General features: G+C 42.5%; 1 protein-coding gene across 6 annotated transcripts in view; it reads left to right on the top strand.

Moving 5' to 3' along the window:
• Positions 1-20,391, top strand: part of OPCML (opioid binding protein/cell adhesion molecule like) — a 1,103,452-nt gene that overhangs the window by 982,396 nt on the left and 100,665 nt on the right. For all 6 annotated transcript variants that reach the window (XM_021102357.1, XM_021102356.1, XM_021102355.1 and 3 more), the window contains one exon: positions 16,511-16,636. In XM_021102357.1, the coding sequence (XP_020958016.1) occupies positions 16,511-16,636 (126 nt within the window). The remainder of the gene's footprint in view (positions 1-16,510; positions 16,637-20,391) is intronic.

Genomic DNA, 20,391 nt, shown 5'->3' with positions numbered 1-20,391 from the left:
TATGTAGCTTGTGTGATCCAAGGAGCTCTGAGCTTCAGGTGGTAACATATCTCTTGTTTACAAGGGAAGGGAAATACATTGTTTATGCAAAAATAAATATTCTCCATCAAACTCCTCACCATATACCCCACATCTTCTGACTTCAAGCTGTGGAGGTGAACTTTAGTCACTGCTCCTATTGCCAATAAATGAAACAATGGGAGGGGAAAAGTATTTTCTTTCCCAATTTCCTCACAGCTCTATAATCAAGTTTAAGTGTAGTAGTGACATTCCTGCTACCTAACATCTGTATACCTCCTTGCTGTGTCCTGGAGAGAGAAGACCGATCAATAGGGTGTTATTAGGCCTCTGTGAAATTACAGAAGGCATTTGCTCCCCTTTCCCAACCACACACGTGTGACCAGACCATTATCTGGGAAGTGAAGTACATAAAAATAGACAATGTGTAATAAAATGATGGAAAATATGAGAAGACACATTACGTTGTTTTAAAGCCTGCACAACTCTGAAATTGATGATGAGTAGGCCATGGGCTCACTGGGATTGTAATTTGGAGAATCTCTGTAAGACCTGGACTGGGGCCAGCCTTTGCTGCTCAAGACAGTGTTTCCTATAAGCTTCTCTGAATATAGTGAGAAGGGTCTGACTGTGTGACTGTTTTCTCTCCTACCTGGGTACCTGGGTGCTGGTGTATTGAATGCAACGCAAACAGAGTCATTGATATAAGCAGAAAGTAAGGACCCAAATTTTTCTCTTTCACCACCCCTGGAGGTTCAGGGAAGGCCAGAGAAGAGGGTTTTGTTTGTTTGTTTGTTTGTTTTTTCTGGAAAAGAAGCCTCTTTTGCTGTTGAAAATACTGAACTTGAAGCCACTGTCGTGAATACCAATGGCTTTTTACCTGGAGTGCTGGTTGAGCCTTATTAACCTGAAATATTTTCTGGGCTAGTGACACTGGAGGCTCTACTAACCTTTCAGTCACTGCCTTGACATTCAATGTGTTTTAAACATTTGGGGCACAACATTTGCTTTTTTCCACAACGGTTTTGCACAAGATTTTCAGCCTAAGCTGTCTAAAATAATACAGCACACTTGTTGCCGGGAATAATATTTTCATGATCGAACCCCTGTATCATTGTGACATGTTGAACATTTAAAGATAGTTGCACATGCTTTTTGTTTCTGTAGGGAAGGGGCACATTAATGCCTGGTGGGTGAGCAGTGAGCACAGGAGATGGGACCCTCTTGGTAAATGAACTATTCCACCAGGAGCACCAGGAGTACTGGGAAACCACTTTTTCTCCCCCCCGCCCCCGCAACGTGCTTTAATTGCTTTTTGCTAGGGCCAGGGATATTTATGGGTTAGGAGATTGCCAAGTTATTTATTAGATGAAGTATCTAGGGATAGACTAATATAAATCACTTAGCCTGGTATTGAATATACCAGACACTCAGTAATTTTAAAAAGCTTTAATAAAAATGCTAAAATATGAGACTTGTCTTTGGCTGTAATGAGACTCAGTTATCATGTTTTTATCAGCGATACTCAGTCATGGACCACTCCCCCTTTCCCAACGTGAGAAAACGTGAAAGTGGTCCTTATTTCCAGACTCTCCAGAGGGATTGGAATTGAGAGAGCATTTAAAGATGTGAGGAGAGAACTATACTAGGAGCCGACTGGCTGACTTCATCATACCTGCAAATCTAATCATGTTCTTTCCTGTTAGACATCGTATCTCTTATGCATCTAGCATGGTTGTGTAGGTACCATTATATACTTGCTTATATTTGGACTCAGGAGAACTTCCGTATGTTGTACCTGCTATGTGACAGGGATCACTGACTGCGAATGCTGCAGCCAGTCCCTGTTCTGCCAAAGATGGAGTGAAAACCAGTTCAGAATCAGTGGAATCCCAGGGAAGCGAGAGAATGGCTTTTATCTTCTTTACAAGGAATACTGAATTAGAGGTACATGCCATAGTAGTTTTTAAGACACACTCATTTTTAGGATCATATTTACTCATAATTAGACCCTTGTTAGGAAAGTTTTATCATCCCCACGTTGCAAAATACTGAAACAGGGGCCATGGAGGGGAAGGGGGTTCCCATTTCCAAGCAGCATCCAGCTGTGGGCATTATGATGGGCAAATATCTGTTTCTTCAAGCTTTTCCAAGTTCCACCTTCCTCCCAAGATGAAGGGTCTCTGTATCTGATCACAGTGAATTTATGCTTCAGTTCATCCCCTGACCTTGGCACAGAAACCCATGCCTCTTGGCCGTACAGAGCAGGTGGAGAAAAGAAGAAGGGGGTGCGGGCAGGTCAGGGAAGAGGGCATGAGAGGAGACAGGGGAGGGGAGGGGGCAGAAGTGGGGGAGGGGAAGGAAGAGGGGAGAGGGAGGGCAGGAGAGGGGAGGGAAGTGTTGTCTAGTTGTCAGGCAGGGGGTTCCTGGGGAGAATCCAGACAGATTCCTGATGGACAGTCTGAGGGGGGCCTGGTGGGAAGGGGCAGTGGCTCAGGGGAGATCCCTCCAGGCTCTCAGGTTGCCATGCATGTGAGCAGAGCACAGTAGGGAATCGCAGCCCACCCCTGTCGTCTGGGTGTGGGTGGTGAGAGCAGGGCAGGAGCCATCCACACTCCCCAGTTGGTCAGAGTACCAGCTGAGGATGGAGCCGGCGGAGGAGGTTGCCACCAAACCTTCCCAAGGGCTCCAGACAGGGAGGCTGGGTGACTGGATAACTCTGCAGAAAGTCATGGGAGAAGCCCACTCCCCCAACCCTCCCTATTGAAAATAGACCTGTGATGTTGGGGAGAAAGAAGGACATGGGAAGTAGTATCAGAGAAAGAAAAAGAGATCAGAAGGCCAGGGGTTGGTGGCAGGGCTGGAGAAGGCGGCTGTGAAATCTTAAGTGTGGACACACGTGGTCTGATTCTCAGCCCCAGCACCCGTCTCCTGCTGCCCCAGCCGAGCTGGGCTTTGCTCTGGCAGAATGGAGATGAAGCATGGAAGTGAGGGTGACCCTGCTGAGGGGCAGGGACAGGGATGGGCAAACATGGCATAATGCTGTCCCTTCTCCAACTCCCTTCCACCCTGGTCTTCCCTGACCCAGGGCACCAAAAGAGGGGGCTGGGAACCTGAGGCGAAAAAATATAGAAAGAGGCTGGTGATTAAGAAGATGCTAGGACCTCATCCGGGTCACTCCTCTGATCCCACCACCTGCTTTGTGTTCTTGGTGGGAACTGCTGTCCCAGATAATCAAGACCAGGGCCGCTTCCACTCCAAACCCCACACAAGTCCCCCATCACACACCACGCTAGATGTGCGTAGGCTGAAACGGGAGCTGCGGTGCTGAGATTATGGCTTTCGGATCCAGCAGACGAGGGCTGCTTCCGGGTGCTGGCGCCTGCGGTTCTAAAGTTCGTTGGAACTGGGTGCACACCTCAGCTTCTCCTCTGCTGCTGTGTGACATTCAGCAATGTATCTAACCTCTCCCTGCCTTTACTTCCTCTGTGTTAAAGTGTGAAATAGTAAACCCCCCGGTAGGGTGTTGGCAGCATGAAATAAGTGGCGTGTGGGAAACTATTTTATGTTGCCTCCTGACACTTATGAAATTCTCGAAAAATGAGAGTAGCCAGGCAAAAAAAAACTAAAAGTAGAATTAAAAGGCCCATGATATTGACAGGTGTGGTGACAGAACCACTGTGTATTCTTTTACCATTTCCTCCTCCCAAGGCCCCTCTGAGTGACCCACATCGCTAGCCTGCCTTGTGGTTTGAAAAATGGTGGGACCCTTCAGGGTCACACTGTGAGTAAGAGGGGAGGTGAGACTGCACAACAAAAACCAGCCGTGACCAAGTAAAGGAGGAGAGAAGAGAAGGAGCGGGGTCAAGACCAGGGCCCAGGGTCTTGGCGTGAGAGAGACTTGGTTTAAGAGAAGTCTTAGGACTTGTCTGCTCTCTCACAACACATACCCTACAGAATTGGGGCCACAGTGTGGGTGTTTCCTGAGCTGCCATCTGTGGAGGTTGAGCGAGGTGATCCTGAGGGTCTCCTTTGACTTGAAAATTGTATGATGTAAATTACACCCTGTGATTCTGAGCGTGCTTGGCTAGCGGGACTCTCAGGGGAGGCAGCGAGTTGGAGAGGAAGGAACAAAAGGAGACCCTAATGGAGATACCTCTGTGCCCCCAGAAAGAGTAGGACAGGGTGAGAAAGACTCTGGAGAGCATGGATTTTCTCTGATTGGGGCCAATTGCTTGAATTGTGTAAATTAAAAGAGGAAATGTGTGTCTAAGTCTATAAATAAATTCTGTATGGGGGTGGAGCGCAGAGCTTGGGTGGCTGGTGATGTCCTGGTCCCCAGCATATATTCATGTGTAATTCATAACCATGTGTTCCCTTTCCCTACCTTCCTCTCATCAAAATAAAACCGGGAAGAACAAAGCAGTCAGAGCCTGCAGGTCTAATCTTATCCAGGATAATATAAAAGCACATCACATCAGGGCGAGTAGGGAGTCCAGGTTCACACTCTGAGTCTGTAAAACCGAGTCCCCGCCCTTCCTCCTAAGCATTAGGATGTGACCTCATACAATGTGACCCCATCCCACCTCCCTGGCTGCCCAGGCTACATCTTGAGAGCTTGTGTTTTCTAGAAAGCCTGTTGGTACTACCAGTTAAATCCAGCCCACATGGATTGGGCATCTACTGGGTACCAGACATGGTGAGGCCCCAGGATGCTAAGGACAAATAGCTGACCTTGGTTATGAAGACCCCTCCCCAGGCTCGGTGGTGAGAGATACAGATGATAGATAACAGAACACTGTGAGGAGTGCTCTGACACATAACACACATCCTCTCTGTCCCCAGGCTTTCTTCGTTCTCCCTCTTAAAGATCTCTCACATCTCTCTCTGCCCTCTTTCCTGCTACCACACTTGTCCAAGCTACCACCACCTCCCTGCTGGGCGATATCCAAACCAGTTGTCCTGTTCCCACTCAGCCCCATTCCCAGTGTAAACCTGTTTCCTGCCCCCAATGCCCATCACATCACCATCATCATCATCACCATCATAACCACCACCACCACCATCATCACCATCAGCACCATCAGCACCACCACCACCATTACCATCATAACCACCATCACCACTATCACTACCACCACCACCACCACCATCACTATTATTACTACAACGATCACCACCACCATCATCACACATATTAATGCCCCCTCCCCATTTCTCTTATGAGAAAGATAAAATCTTAGCATTTTCTCCAAGTGGCCATGAGTTCAGGTCCCTGCCTATCTGGCTTCCTTCTTGTATAGTTTTACTCTTTTCACCTAAGCCACAGCTCCCCAGCTCACCCTGCTTCCTGTCTCTGCAAAGCTTAGCAAATAATGATTCCTCTGCCCAGCTTTGCGCAGACCAAATACCTCACCTAGACTCACTGGGTAGGACGGACCCCTGCTATGGGCTCTCCCAGTGACTTGCAGACCCACAGCCTCATCGCATGTTGATGCTGTGATCCCGCATCAGTGTCAGTGTCCTTAGGCAGTAAGCTGCACAGTAGACATAAGAGAGGGACTTGTCTGTCCAGTCTTCTACCCACAAAGTAATCCTAGGACATGTTAGGCACTCAGTTGGTGTTTTAAAATGAATATATTACATCATTATGCACAGGGAGCTGTGCAGCACCTCCCCATGCTCACCTCTGGGATGTGGAGAGATGATGGAGAGATGCTGTTTTATCTCAATATCACTTTTCAAAGTGTGGTTTGGACTGGAATGGACCGATGAGGGGGGAAGAGGGCACATGAGCAGAGGATAAGTACAAGTATGGAATCACATGTGAGCACAGGGTACTTGGAGAACTGTGGAGAGCCTGACGTGGCCAGGGTATGGCTAGTTGTCTTGAAAAGGGACAGAAAACAGTGGGCCAACAACGAGAGATGGAGAAATAAGCAAATGCATTGAACTATCAATAAGTGAAAAAAAGATGTTTTCCTAGAACCCACACATGGAGATTGGCTTAGTGCAAAAACTTCTCAATCTACCCTTATGGACCTGACAGGCCTTGTTTCTTTCTTTTTTCAATATAATTTATTTTTTTTTTTCCTTTTTTGGCCACACCCATGGCATATGGAAGGTCCCAGGCCATGAATCAAATATGATAGCTACGGCAACACCAAATACTTAACTCACTGCTCCGGGCCAGGAATCAAACCAGCACCTCCACAGAGAGAAGCCAAATCATTAACCTACTGCACCATAGTGGGAATTTCAGGACTTGTTTTCTTTTTAATAATATCTTTATAGACATGTAATTCATTTAGCAGGAAATTCATTCTTTGAAAGTGTCCAATGCAATGGCTTTTTGTATATACCAGAGGTTGAGCAATAATCCCTGCTATCCAATTCTATCTTAATTACTATCTTCATTACCCTGAAAAGAAACCCAAGCCCATTATAGTCACTCCTAATTTGCCATTGACAACTAATATACTTTCTGTCTCTATGGATTTGCCTATGTTGGATAGTTCACATAAATAGAAACCATATAATATGTTGCCTTTTTGGTTTGGCTTCTTCCACTTAACATAATTTTTCCATACAAAACTTAATTTTTTTTACAGTTCTGTGAACAATGCCATTGGTGATTTGATAGGGATTGCACTGAATCTGTAGACTGCCTTGGGTAGTATAGTCATTTTGACAATATTGATTCTTCCTATCAAAGACCACAGTATATCTTTCCATTGTCTGTGTCATCTTCAATTTCTTTCATCAGTGTCTTACAGTTTTCAGAGTACAGAGTATAGGTAGGTTTATTCCTAGGTATTTTATTCTTTTTGATGTGATGGTAAATGGGATTGTTTCCTTAATTTCTCCTTCTGGTCTTCATTGTTAGTGTATAGAAATACAACAGATTTCTGTGTGTTAATTTTGTATCCATTAACTTTACCAAAATCATTGATGGGCTCTAGCAGTTTTTCTAGAAAGCCTTTAGGACTTTCTATATGTTGTATAATTATTCAAGGTTCACTCATGTTAAAGCATCAGTTTTTGTGTTTTTCTATAGATAAATAGTCTTCCATTGTATGGATGCACTATGTTTTGTTTATCCATTCCACTGTTGATGAACTTTTGGACTGTGCCACTTTTTGTCTATTATGAATAATGCTATATGAACATTTGTGCAAAAGTTGTTGTATGGACATGTTTTCATTACTCTTGGGTACATACCTAGGAGTCAAACTGGCGAATCATGTGGTACCTCTATCATTAATCTTCTGAGGAACTACCAGACTGTCTTCTAAGGCAGCTGCTCCATTTTATAATTCCATCAACAATGTGTGAGGGTTTGAATTTCTCCACATCCTCACCAACTCTTGTTATTATCTGTCTTTTTGATTATAACCATTCTAGCCAAACCATTCTATAACCAAACTCATAGTGATTTTGATGTGCATCTTCTTAATGAATAACGATGTTAAACATCTTCTCATGTGCATACGGGCTATTTGTGTATCTTCAATCAATGTCTATGCAAATATGTTGTCTGTTTTTTAACTGGGTTTATGTGTATTTTATCACCAAGTTGTATATATATTTTAGATACTAGATTTTATCAGATATATTATTTGTAAAATTTTTTTCAATTCTGTGGGTTTTTTAAACTTTTTCAATTTTTGCCTTTGAAGCACAAACAGCTTCAAATTGTACAAGATTAAGTTTTTAAAATTTCAGTGGGGAGTTAATTTTTGTATATGATGTGGAATAGGGGTCCAGCTTCATTCCTCTTTATATGGATATCCAGCCACACAGCACCACTTGTTGAAAAGACTATTCTTCTTCAATAGATTGTCTTGTCACTCTACTGAAAATCAATTGACTGTAAAAATATGAATATATTTCTGGACACTTAATTCTATTCCACTGATGTAGATGTCTCCCCTTATTCTAGTTCCTTAATAGAGAATATTCACTAAGGATGTATAGATAATTAAAGGAAATAATGTATATAGAGCATTTAATACCAGGCTCAAATAAATAAACACTAGCTATTTTGTTATTGTTCCTGGTAGAATTATCACTATGTTCCCAGGAGTAGCCCCCTTGAACTTGTACTGTTGGCTAGAAGATCATTAACTGACAGGATTTAGGCTAGAAGGGACCTGAGATTTCATAATCCAACTTCTTCATTCAAAACTATCCAAATAAACAGATACCACCACTATCACACACACACACACACACACACACACACACACACACACACCTAAGCCAGAGGGTTTTTGATTTACAGACAATCACACAGCTATTATGAAAACAAGATTAGATCCTCATTCTTATGTAATGCTTTTTGCACCATATGATACTATTTAAGTATACAAAATACGGCATGACCAAGCCTAGCATGCTAACTGTAATTCCCAAATTAGTCTTAACTCTAGTTTATGAAATAAATTTCCTTGTTAAAACACAAAATAAAAGATAATCCTGGAAGAATAAAACAATGAGTCTATAAAAGTCTTTACTGAATTCTTTTTATAAACTAGCCTTGAGTGTTTTAAAATGGAATGAAAACTAGTTCATATTTATATTAGCTTTCACTCAGTCTCTTAATATTTTGGTATTCTCTGGGGCTAATAATAATAATAATAATAATAATAATGTGAAAACAACAATAAACTGTTTGAGTCTCTTTAAAATTATTATCTTTAATCTCATGTCCACATCCCTGGGTGGCAAATATTTCTATGCCCATTTTTTTTTTGCTAGAGGAAGCTGACATTTAAAGGCCTTTATCACACAGAAAGTAGCTGGAAAAAAGTGGTATTCAAACTTTAGTCTTTGAATTAAAAGCTTCCATTTTTTTGGATTGTTTGTTTTAACCATGCCATTTGTCCTAAAAAAAAAGAAATAAATAAAGTCTGTCAAATATTGTGACTGCACAGAGACAGGGTATAGTTTTAATGGGTGGACTTACTGCCCTTGAACTAGGAGGGTGTGATGCTGAAGCTCTGGATCCTGTTCTTTCTGGTAACAGTTGCCCACTCAAAGAAAATAGATAAGGAAGAGCCAGGTAATTTCTTTACATAAATGTGTATGATTTTTCTCTATGCATTTACTTAGCCTCAATAGCTCAGATTAAGAGGCAGAAATTAACAATTCTTTATCAAATATTTCCTTTTTACTCTGGAAGCATAGATAATGAAATTGTCCTAGCCATCTGAGGCCAACTTCATTCATAAGCCCTGACTTAAAATTTAAGGAACCAAGATTTAGAAAATGAGCAGTTAGGCACAGATGAAGCCATTTATCAGATTCTAAATAGTATGTTTACTATTAACCATGAGTATTAAAAAAATGAACAATAACATCTAATATTTATTTAGTGCTTACTCATTTCCAGGCACTCTGCTAGTGTGCTATGGACATTTACACTTAACTCTTACAACGACTTAGAAAGATAAATTCTATCTTCTTTATCCTACAAATAAAGAACCAGAGGCTGAGAGGGTCTAAGCCAATATTATCCAAGGTTACAGTCTCCTAGACTCCAGAACCTAAGATGTGGTACCTGGTCCCTTATACGCTGTTGCAACCTTGTCATATCAACTTTGTGTGCTAGTAAGTCCAGAGTTCCGGTCCCAATTACCTTTGTACAAAGATATATTTCTCCTGTAGAAAAGCATTTTCCATCTCAGGCTTGCGTACTCACAAGTACACAGTGGTATGTACAGCACAGTCTTGATGATATATACTTATTCATATAATACATTTTTATTAAGCATCTATTATGTGCCAAGCATCGTCCAGCATGCTGGGAGTATTGTGCTTTACAAAGTCCAGGGCCAAAATGACTTTAAAGAAATAATCATACATATGAATATAAAAGGACAAAAGTTGAAAAGAATTATGGAAGACAATTTAAAGGCTGAGAAGAGATTGCAAGAAGACCTGAATCAGGTGTGTGTGAGGGGTCTGAAGTCATTGGCGAAGACCTCTCTGAGGAAGTAACGTGAATACGCAACCCAGAAGGAAAAAAACATATGGCAGAATAAGGTGGAGAATATTTCAGGGAAGAGAAAGGACAAGTGTCAAACATCGAGGGTAAGATGTTTATAAGACAGAGATTTAAAAAGATTGTAAGACACACTTCAAAAAACCTCCGCATTATGCACTATATTTTGGGCGAAGGAAGCTGCTTCATGTCAGGCTTGGTGTTATCATAGGAGTACAAGGATAAATATAGCAGACTCCGTCCGTGGAATGGCTCAGTTGTAAATATAAATGGTGTGATAAAGACATAAACAACAAAGCCTTGCAAACAGAAGAAAGAGCATCATAAAGGAACCCATCTTGGAGTTGAGTGTTGAAGGATGAGCAGCTCATGGGGCACAGAAGTGGGGGTTTCTCAGGTAGAGGGAATACGGGACATGAAGGCACAGGGGAGAGAGAATGATGTAGCTCCAGAGAGAGGGGTGGGCTCCTTGTTAGAGGTGGGGTTGGCACTGCAGCTATGGCCAGACGGAGTCCTGTGTAAATCCTGCTAAGAAGTTGGACTTCATAGTCTTTGGCAGGGGAAAAGTTTGGGGTGTTAGGCAGAAACAAGATTTTGAGAGGTACCCCCAGTGGATGGATAGGGTTTGAGTTATGAAACTCAAGGTAGACAGAGAGATGAGGAGACTTGTAATATTCCAAGGAAGGGACGATGAGCTTCTCCACTAAGCCAGTGGCAGCAGGAGTGGAGAGGGAGGCGAGGTTCAAGACACACTGGTATGTTGAAGAGCAGTGGGCCATGCTGAGGGTTGAGGGAGAATGTGATATACCTGATGGTAATCCAGCGCCCAAAGATGGCTTTTGTCCTCAAGATATGGACTGCAATCTGCTAAAAGTGTGTCTGTCTTTCAGTATGTGTGTGTATGTATGTACGTGTGTATACACTTACAGAGAGAGACAGTATCTTATCCATGTCTATAACTATATCCCTAACTATACAGATATAGATGTGTTATCTATATGCCTGTACCTATCTACCGACCAACCTACCTGACCATCTATCCATCTAACATGACCACAATTTGGAGTCTTTGTAGTTATGCATTGATCAACCTGCCCAATCATGTGAGGACACATTTTAACACACACCCATCAACTGAAGATAGCCAGACACATGCACTACCTCAGAGGAGGGTTCTTAATGTCTGCAGATGTGACTGAAAATACATGTGCTATTTGTGACCCTTTGATTAGACTGTTCTGGGTCCCACCATTTTCTTTGAGTCATTTCAGCATTTCTGCTAAGATTGTTATCCATTTTTTTGTGTTTATCTGTATATCCATAAACACTAGCAATAGATGGATAGATGATAGATCAATAGATGGATCAATGGATAGATAGATATGATAGATGGAAAGATAGGTGGATGGATAGATAGATGATAGACAGCTGATAGACATTTGCCACAGTTATGTGTCTGAAAATTGAACAAAACTCTCCTGTCAAAATACGTAGAAGCATTTAAAGTCATGTCCAAGTTCTTCTTTCTTCAAAAGTTATCATGGAAACCAGGGGAGACCCTAATAGAATTGCCAAATTCAATTCAGACTGAAAGTGAACGTACAAGTGTTGGGTACCTCCCTCGGCCAACATGGCGCTGGAGGAACCAAGATGACAGAGATGGTTGCCCACCCTGGTGGCAGGCAGGGTGCTGCGAAAGCCAGCCAGAGGAGGTGGTTTTGTTTACGGCTGGTGTTGCTGTGAAGGCGGATGCAGTGGGACCTTTGGAGCAGAGGAAACAGAAGATGCAAATGCAAATATTGTGGTTGGGACATTGATAAGAGGTTAAACAAAGAGGCAGCACAATAAAGAATTCCGCAGTTTACTAACCACATGACTTTCGGCAATTTACTTAACCCTCCCTATGCCTCAGCTTCTTCATTTTTAATAGTGAGAATATTTGTTCTATGTAACACACAGTTTGTGAGGAGGCAGTGAGATAATGCATGTGTAAGCAACTTGGAAATACTCAAGTTGTATATTAATACGTGATAGGTATTATTGCATATCACGTATTAATAATGACATGATAATAGAGAACAGAAAGAACTTTCCTTTTTCCCCCTTCGCTCTCTGTGTTTCTCGTCTTACTGTTGACCCACAGCCTTGACTGTCCTTACCTTTCCTCTTTTCATAAAGGACAGAGAACACTATTGGCCTGCAGAGGATGGACGGGGGCACAGCTTGGGGCTCGGTGAAGTGTTTGGATTAACCTTCATGATGCCATTCCGGAAAGTTCCCTGCTTATGGGTGACAATGACCAAGCACCTGGGGAATGAAGATGTTCCCCAAATATCCATAGAATTTTATAAATATCTCTCAATCCAGGACCTTTGAAATTATCAGATGAAACATAGCATGTATGGAGCTGATAGCTTTGCATCCAGGGCTGTACTGAGCCATCTGTCCATGTGCATCAGAGCTACAAGGTCCAAACTCATCCTCCACTGACCAGCTATGCCCCCCACCCTCCCCCCTCAGCCGTGCCGATCTTACTACCAGGAAGACTCTTGGGTTTAGAGAAAAAGAATTTCAGATGTCTTAACCCATCAGCAAAAGCAGACATTATTCTCAGACTATTTTGGAAGGTTCACTGAAGTTGTTGCTTTGTAAAAGTGAAAAAAAGTATTGACATTTCTAAGCCCAGAACTATTTTTTAACAAGCTGAAAAATACTGGAAAACAAGTAGTACAGTTTTCTCAAGAGAATGCAGTGTAGTTAGAAAGTACACTATTTTTCCCAGTGTGTATTTTGGTAAAATATGTGCAGTGAAATTTCAGGCCAGTTCCTAATGCAGAAATAATCCAAAATATGGCAGATTTATAAGCCAGGTAATTTTTATTTATTTGCTAATGTGGATTCCCTTAAGAACTCAAACGTTCTGCGTGTTACTTATGGCTTCTCCTTGAAAAGACTTACCTCTAAGGTCTCAGCAGCATAAACCTTCAGACTGCAGAGTCGTCTGAATCAAGCATCAGTCGTAATTCTCCTCTGCCACCGAGGCAGGGCGGTTTGGAATCTACTAACATTGTACCTGTTTGGTAATTAATAATTCATAATTAAACTGACAGTTGGAATAAATCAGCATAACTATAAGCTTGCAGCCTGCTCTCTGCCATCCTTCCTTTTATTCTGAGAATTGTAGAGAAAACTGAGAGGAAAGATTTAGGTAGCAGAAATCCTCCATTAGAAGCTCCCCCCACCCCTTTGTTTTTTGGATTTATTCAATCTGTTCTTTGGATCTTTCTTTCAAAGAGGAATTAAGCAGGTACCCTTGTTAGGCTTGTGCCAGACACGGAGGAAATAGAGATGCAATTTCAGCCTTATCCTTAAGCACCTCACCCTCTAGCTAAAGAGACAGGAATCATAACATCAGCTGTGAATACATGTTCAGCCCCCTCCCCAAGGGAGAGATGGGGGGATTCTCTTTCCAGGATTTGGGGAGAGGTTAGGGACAACTGCCAAGGGGTGGGTGACCTTTGCTATGCCCTGAAATATGGGCCATTCCTTTCAGGTAGGAAAGGAAGAGAAGAAGAAAGCAAAGTCATGGAAGGCCCTGTGCCTCTTCGGTGTTCTAGGGAGAGGCAGGTGCAGAGGCTGCTGTGAGCTGTCTTAGTGAGGATGCTGCCTGGGAAGAGGCTCGTGGCTGGGCTGGGTTTAAACTACGGAGGCCCCAGGTCATGGAAGGGAGGCTGTGTGCTAAGCCTGGGGGCCACAGTGAGTTAAAGGAGCCAGGAGAGGAGTGGTTTGATGAGATTATTCCCTGAGAAGATCACTCTGGCCACACGGAGGGAGCAGGCTACAGGATGCAAAATCAGAAAGAGACCAGGTGGGACATTCTGAGTGGGAGGCTCTTGCTGTCGACCATGTGAAAATGAGCAAGAAACTCAGTCAGGACAGTGATGATAAGAAGTACGATTAGAGGAGTTCCCGTCGTGGCGCAGTGGTTAACGAATCCGACTAGGAACCATGAGGTTGCGGGTTCGATCCCTGCCCTTGCTCAGTGGGTTAACGATCCGGCGTTGCTGTGAGCTGTGGTGTAGGTCGCAGACGCGGCTCGGATCCTGCGTTGCTGTGGCTTTGGCTTAGGCTGACAGCTACAGCTCCGATTCGACCCCTAGCCTGGGAACTGGAACCTCCATATACCACGAGAGCGGCCCAAGAAATGGCAAAAAGACAAAAAAAAAAAAAAAAAAAAGAGAAGAAGTACGATTAGAGAAGCAATCCAGGTATTTTCCAACACCCAGCTTTGAATTGAATTAAAAATCAGGCCTGGAGGGAGGACAAGGGGTCAGGTCAGTTTTTGCGATGCTGCAGGTAAACCGACGTGGACCCAGCCCTCAAAAGGACCACAGTCTATTCTGACTGTGTCATCCTTATCATCACTGTCGCTTTGGCAGCTACTATTTATGGAGTGCTTGCTTCCTTTGCTCCAGGTACTCTGCTCAGCCATTGTTTTCTTGAAACCTCTCAAGAGGTTGAGTTTAGCTACTACCAGCCTGTGTTTCACAGGCAAGGGAACCAAAACTTGAGGAGGTGAAGACCGTTTACCTTGTCAAAGGTCATTCAGCAGGGAGGGGTTGAACTCCAGAGCACTGCTCCCAACCTTTAGGGCATGATACTATTAAGAGTAAATTCTGGAGTTCCCGTTGTGGTGCAGCTGAAACGAATCCGACTAGGAACCATGAGGTTGCTGGTTTGATCCCTGGCCTCACTCAGTGGGTTAAGGATCCAGCCTTGCCGTGAGCTGTGGTGTAGGTCACAGACACAGCTCGGATTCCATGTTGCTGTGGCTGAGGTGTAGGCCGGTGGCTACAGCTCCGATTGGACCCCTAGCCTGGGAACCTCCATATGCCACGGGTGTGGCCCTACAAAAGCAAAATAAATAAATAAATTCTAAGAGTTCTCTTGTGGCTCAGCGGGTTAAGGATCTGGCATTTTCACTGCAGCAGCTCAGTTGCTGCTGTGGTGGGGGTTTGACCCCTGGCCAAGGAACTTCCACATGCCATGGGCATGCCAAAAAACAAACAAATAAACAAACAAAAAACCTACAGTGCAGTCTTAGAGTAACAACAGTAGCCAAGCCAATAGATGGCTGGTGGGGTCTAGGGGAGAAAGCAATTAATTCTGATGGGGCAAGTCAGTGAAAAGTTTACCAGGTTTTAAAGGGGATATTTTAAGGAAGGAGCAAGAATTTTCAGGAGAAGAAATGTGAAAGGAAATAATTCTAGGATGGAACAACCTGTGTGGAGAATTCAGAGATCTGATTAATTAGAACCTACTGTATAGCACAGAAAAATCTACTCAATAGTTTGTAATAACCTATATGGGGAAAGAGAGTGGTATATTTATACATATGACTGATTCACTTTGCTGTACACCTGAAACTAATACAAGATTGTAAGTCAACTATTCTCCAATAAAATTAAGTTAAAAAAATAAATATGGGGAGTTCCTGTCATGGAGCAGCAGAAACAAATCCAACTAGTATCCATGAGGATTCGTGTTTGATCCCTGGCCTCACTCTGTGGGGATTGCCGTGAGGTGTGGTGTAAGTTGCAGATGCAGCTCAGATCCCAAGTTGCTGTGGCTGAGGCATAGGTCAGCAGCTGTGCCTCTGATTTGTTCCCTAGACTGGAAACTTCCATGTGCCTCAGGTGCAGCCCTAAAAAGCAGGGGGAAATATATTATCTAAAAAAAAAAAAAAAAAAAAAAAATGTCTAGAGTGTACAGGAAATGGTAACTCATTCAGTGCGGTTGGCTTTGTGAGTGAGTTATTGGAAGGAAAGGCTGATCTGGGGGCTACTAGGTTGTATACATAAGCCATGGATTCTACTAAAAAGAACAAGCATGTGGTTCAGGGGGAACTCGTAGGAAACTTGGCATTTTCCCTTTGTTTTTGCTTTGATCAGCATCAGTAACACCCATCTCTTTAGTCACTCTGCTCTTCCCAACCCCACTCTTACATCTGCCTCCTGCTACCACCAGAAAAGATAGAGACCTCCTTCCATGAGCATCCTCTATGTGTTCTGTGAATGGTCACATCCTTGGTGAATCAAGCAATCTGAAATTCTTACTGAGAATACTCATCATAAAATCATACTATGGGAATGTGTATAGGCTAATGCCTCCTTTTGAGTGCAAAGACTCATTCTTTTAGAGTTTCCTTTGTGGCTCAGCAGTTAACAAACCCGACTAGGATGTATGAGGATGCAGGTTTGATCCCCGGTCTTGCCCAGTGGGTTAGGATTTGGCATTGCTATGAGATGTGGTGTAGGTTGCAGACACAGCTCGGATCTGGCATTGCTGTGGCTGTGGTGTAGGCTGGGGGCTTCAGCTCTGATTTGACCCCTAGCCTGTGCCAAGGGTGTGACCCTAAAAAGGCAAAAAAAAAAAAAAAAAAAGAATCATTCTTTCATATTTCTTTTCTCCTCTGATTCCTTACAGTTCCTCCTCAGATCATGAATATCTCCTCAGACATCACTGTGAATGAGGGGAGCAGTGTGACCCTGCTGTGTCTTGCTATCGGTAGACCGGAGCCAACAGTGACGTGGAGACACCTGTCAGTCAAGGGTAAGGAGTTACCTGTAGGATGTTTTCAGAATTGGTATGTTAAAGATTTGCTTTTAATGCTCAACAAAACTTCAGGACTCAGAAAGCAATACTGTAAAATACGAATGTAAAAGCAAGCACGCTACAGGCATTCGCCGCTGGGTATTCCGTTCTGAAAGAAGAGTTTGTAGAGACACTTTACTGAATTATGTTCTCAGTCCCTTTTATGACATGAAAAGACTTCTGTTTCCCCAACTATGAAGGGCAGAGTTACCATAAGAATAGCTTCCAACAAAGATGCTAATGTCTGTAGATGGAGGCACAGAAGTCCGTTGGTGGTTTGTCCTTTCTTGGAGTAGAATTCTAGAAGCTGAATGTCATCTGAAAACGTTGGTTGATGTAGTTGTGCATCCAGGAGAAAAAAGGATCTCCTCCTCCATGCTTTCAGGACATTTACCCAGAGTGGAAGAAGAATAATAGAACTGGGTAAGGGCTCCTGCGTGTGCCTGTGCTGGGCACTCGGTGATTGGTATTAAAACCTTAGTTATAATCATCTCCAGAGTTTCCATCGTGGCTCACGGGATATGAATCCATCCATGAAGATGCAGGTTCAATCCCTGGCCTCACTCAGTGGGTTAAGGACCAGGCATTGCCATGAGCTGTGGGGTAGTTGCAGACATGACTTGGATCCTGATTTGCTGTGGCTATGTTGTAGGCCAGCAGCTACAGCTCCTTTTCAACCCCTAGCCTGGGAATCTCCATATGCCTCAGGTGTGGCCCTAAAAAAGACAGGAAAACAAAACAAAACAAAAACAAAAACAAAAACAAAAAACATCTCCAACTTCTTAGGAAGGGAGCCAAAAGGATAGTTGGCTTTATCTGCTTGGAGATAAAACTTACTCTACGTTGAACTTGAAGAGGTAGGCCAAGAGCCACTTGAAGTATTTACACTAGTAATAAAAATTATGATTAATTCTATAAATTATACAGGAAACAAGTGCTTTCTAAGGCAACAGAAAATCTAAACATGAAACCCAGTCGAAAGGAAACTGTGGAGTATGCTTGTGTGTGATGTAAAATAATATAAATCTAGAGAAAAACTGAGGAATAAATCTTAGAATGTTGAGTTAGACAGTCTTACCAGGTCACTAAAAGCTGTAGGCGTATGAGAAAAAAAATGACAAAATTGTTCTTGTATTATTTTCCTATGGTTGGCATGACAAAGTACTACAAACCTCACGGCTTAAACTGCAGAAATGCATTTTCTTACAGTTCTAGAGGCTAGATGCCCATGATCAAGTGTTGGTAGCATTAGTTCCTTTTGAGACCTGTTCCATGCCTCTCCCCTAGCTTCTGGTGGTTTTCTGGCCATCTTTGGTGTTTCATGGCTCATAAGTGCATCATCCCAAACCCTGCTTCATTGTTACATGGCCTTCCCGTGTGCTTTACCCTGTGTCAAACTTTCCCTTGTTACAAGGACATGAGACACATCATATCCACAGTTATGACCTCACGTTATCTTAATTGTCTCAGTAAAGATCCCATTTCCAAATAAAGTTACATTCTGAAAGGCTGGTGTTAGGACTTCAGGTTGTCTTTTGGGCGGGGGGCAGAGAATGAAATTCAACTCATAACTGGCTTCATCAAAATTCAACCGTTAAGAGTAAATGAAACCAGAACCACAGACTAGGAGAAAACATTTGCTATACCTACAACCCACAACGAATTCGCATCTGCGCTATATGAAGAATTCTTACCACGTAATTCCAACAACCTACCCTGACATGAACACAACATGTAAACAAACAATTTGCATGATATATGGGTGGAATAAGCACATGAAAATATGCTTATTCCACCCATATATAGAAATGAAAATTAAGCCGTAATGAAATACTACGACACAACTACTAGAATGACAAAAATTAAAAAGATACTATCAAGTGTTGAGGAGGATTTGGATCAACTGAAACTATTATACATTAACTCTGGGACTGTAAAAGGGTGTAAACCCTATGGAGAGCAGTTTCGCCCTTTGTTATAAAGTTAAACGTATACTTATCAGGTGACATAGTGATCCCAGTTCTAGGAGTTTCTCAAGGATAAATGAAAGCATATCTGCACAGATATACATTGTACACAAATGTTCACTGCAGCTTCCTTTATAATAGACTCAAACTAGAAATAACCCAACAGGTAAATAGTGAAGCTGTGGTATATTGAAACAACAGATAGCTTCTCAGAGATTACAAGGAGCAAACCATTGCTACCTATAACAAAAGGGATAAATTCCAAAAACTGTACTATGCTAGAGAAACCAAAAAAAGAAAGAAAGAAAAAAAGATACTGTTGTGTTTCCATTACTATGAAATTCTAAAAGAGGCAAAAACTAATCTAGGAGTTCCCATCATTGCTCAGTGGTTAACCAATCCGACTAGGAACCATGAGGTTGTGGGTTCGATCCCTGGCCTTGCTCAGTGGGTTAAGGATCCTGCGTTGCTGTGGCTGTGGTATAGGCAGATGGCTACAGCTCCGATTAGACCCCTACCCTTGGAACCTCCATATGCCACGGGAGTGGCCCTAGAAAAGACAAAAAGACCAAAAAAAAAAAAAAAAAAAAAAACCAAAAGCAAAACTAATCTATAGGGGCTATAATCAAGTCAGTGGTTATCTAGGGTAGGGATTTCGATTACAAAGGGGCACAAGGGACTTTTTGGGGTGATGGATATCTTGAGTGGGGAGGTGGTTACATTGGTGCTTAAATTACTGAAACAGTTCAAACTCTACACCAAAAGGGGTGCGTTTTGATATAAGTGCATTACATCTCAATAAAATTTGAAAACTCTACACATAGGGATGCAGGAAATAATGCCCTGAACATGTCCCCCTCATTTGGAACATGAATTGTGAGAGCAGCACTCATCAAATGAGAAACTGGATGTTACCAGGAGCATCATTCAGGCTTTCACCATCCCATGCTTTCCCTGTAAATTGAGAATTCATATTTCAGAGCTGGTCTTGTGATAGGGAAAGATAATGGTAATCAATCCACCAGACATCCTTTGTGTGAAGGCCTCAGATATTGAAATCCAAATGTCAATATTATAAAGTAATATCAACAAGAATATTAAAATAGATAAATGGGGCATCCCAAAGCACAACTTGAATATGCACACAGCAGGGCTGTGTTCCCAGCAATATAAACGCCCTGGAAATCTGACTTCAGGTTGGGGAGAATTCTGATTTACATTACACACAAAAATATGTCTAACCATCAGACCAATTTCAAGCTATGTGGTAAAGTTAAATGTCTTTATGGATGCTTGAAATCTCAGAGTGCATTTGGTTGATCCTAAACTTACGGTTCTCTCAGCTGAGGAATCTTTTGAAAGGTGATCTGACTTTGTGGAAGTATTTTAAAGCAATTTTTTATGATGGTTCCATGGTAAGTTTTCCTTCTTAAAATAAGGAAGATTGAGCCACATTCCTGATCTTTTGAGAACATAATAGTTGCAAGTCAGCCTCAAACCGCCCCCCCCAATCCCAGATTTACATTCTCTCTCTCCTTTTTAAGTTTCCAGGCCTGTCCTCTACTTTCAAGTTTCCTTCTATGTTTTTCATTGTGTTGGCCTCCACTTGGCTGTCTCATTCCCCCTATTGTCTTTCTTCCCCTTTCTCAATGACTTTAAACATTTACTCTCAAAGCATTATTTAGGGAGTGAGTTTGAAAAGCCCTGGAACCTGGAGGATTTGCATGCTTAAAATTTGAACCTGCA

This window comes from Sus scrofa, chromosome 9 (genome assembly GCF_000003025.6).
Source record: "Sus scrofa isolate TJ Tabasco breed Duroc chromosome 9, Sscrofa11.1, whole genome shotgun sequence".
NCBI lineage: Eukaryota > Metazoa > Chordata > Mammalia > Artiodactyla > Suidae > Sus > Sus scrofa.
Note: the sequence above shows the minus strand (reverse complement) of the source record. Positions and strands in the feature narration are given on the sequence as shown.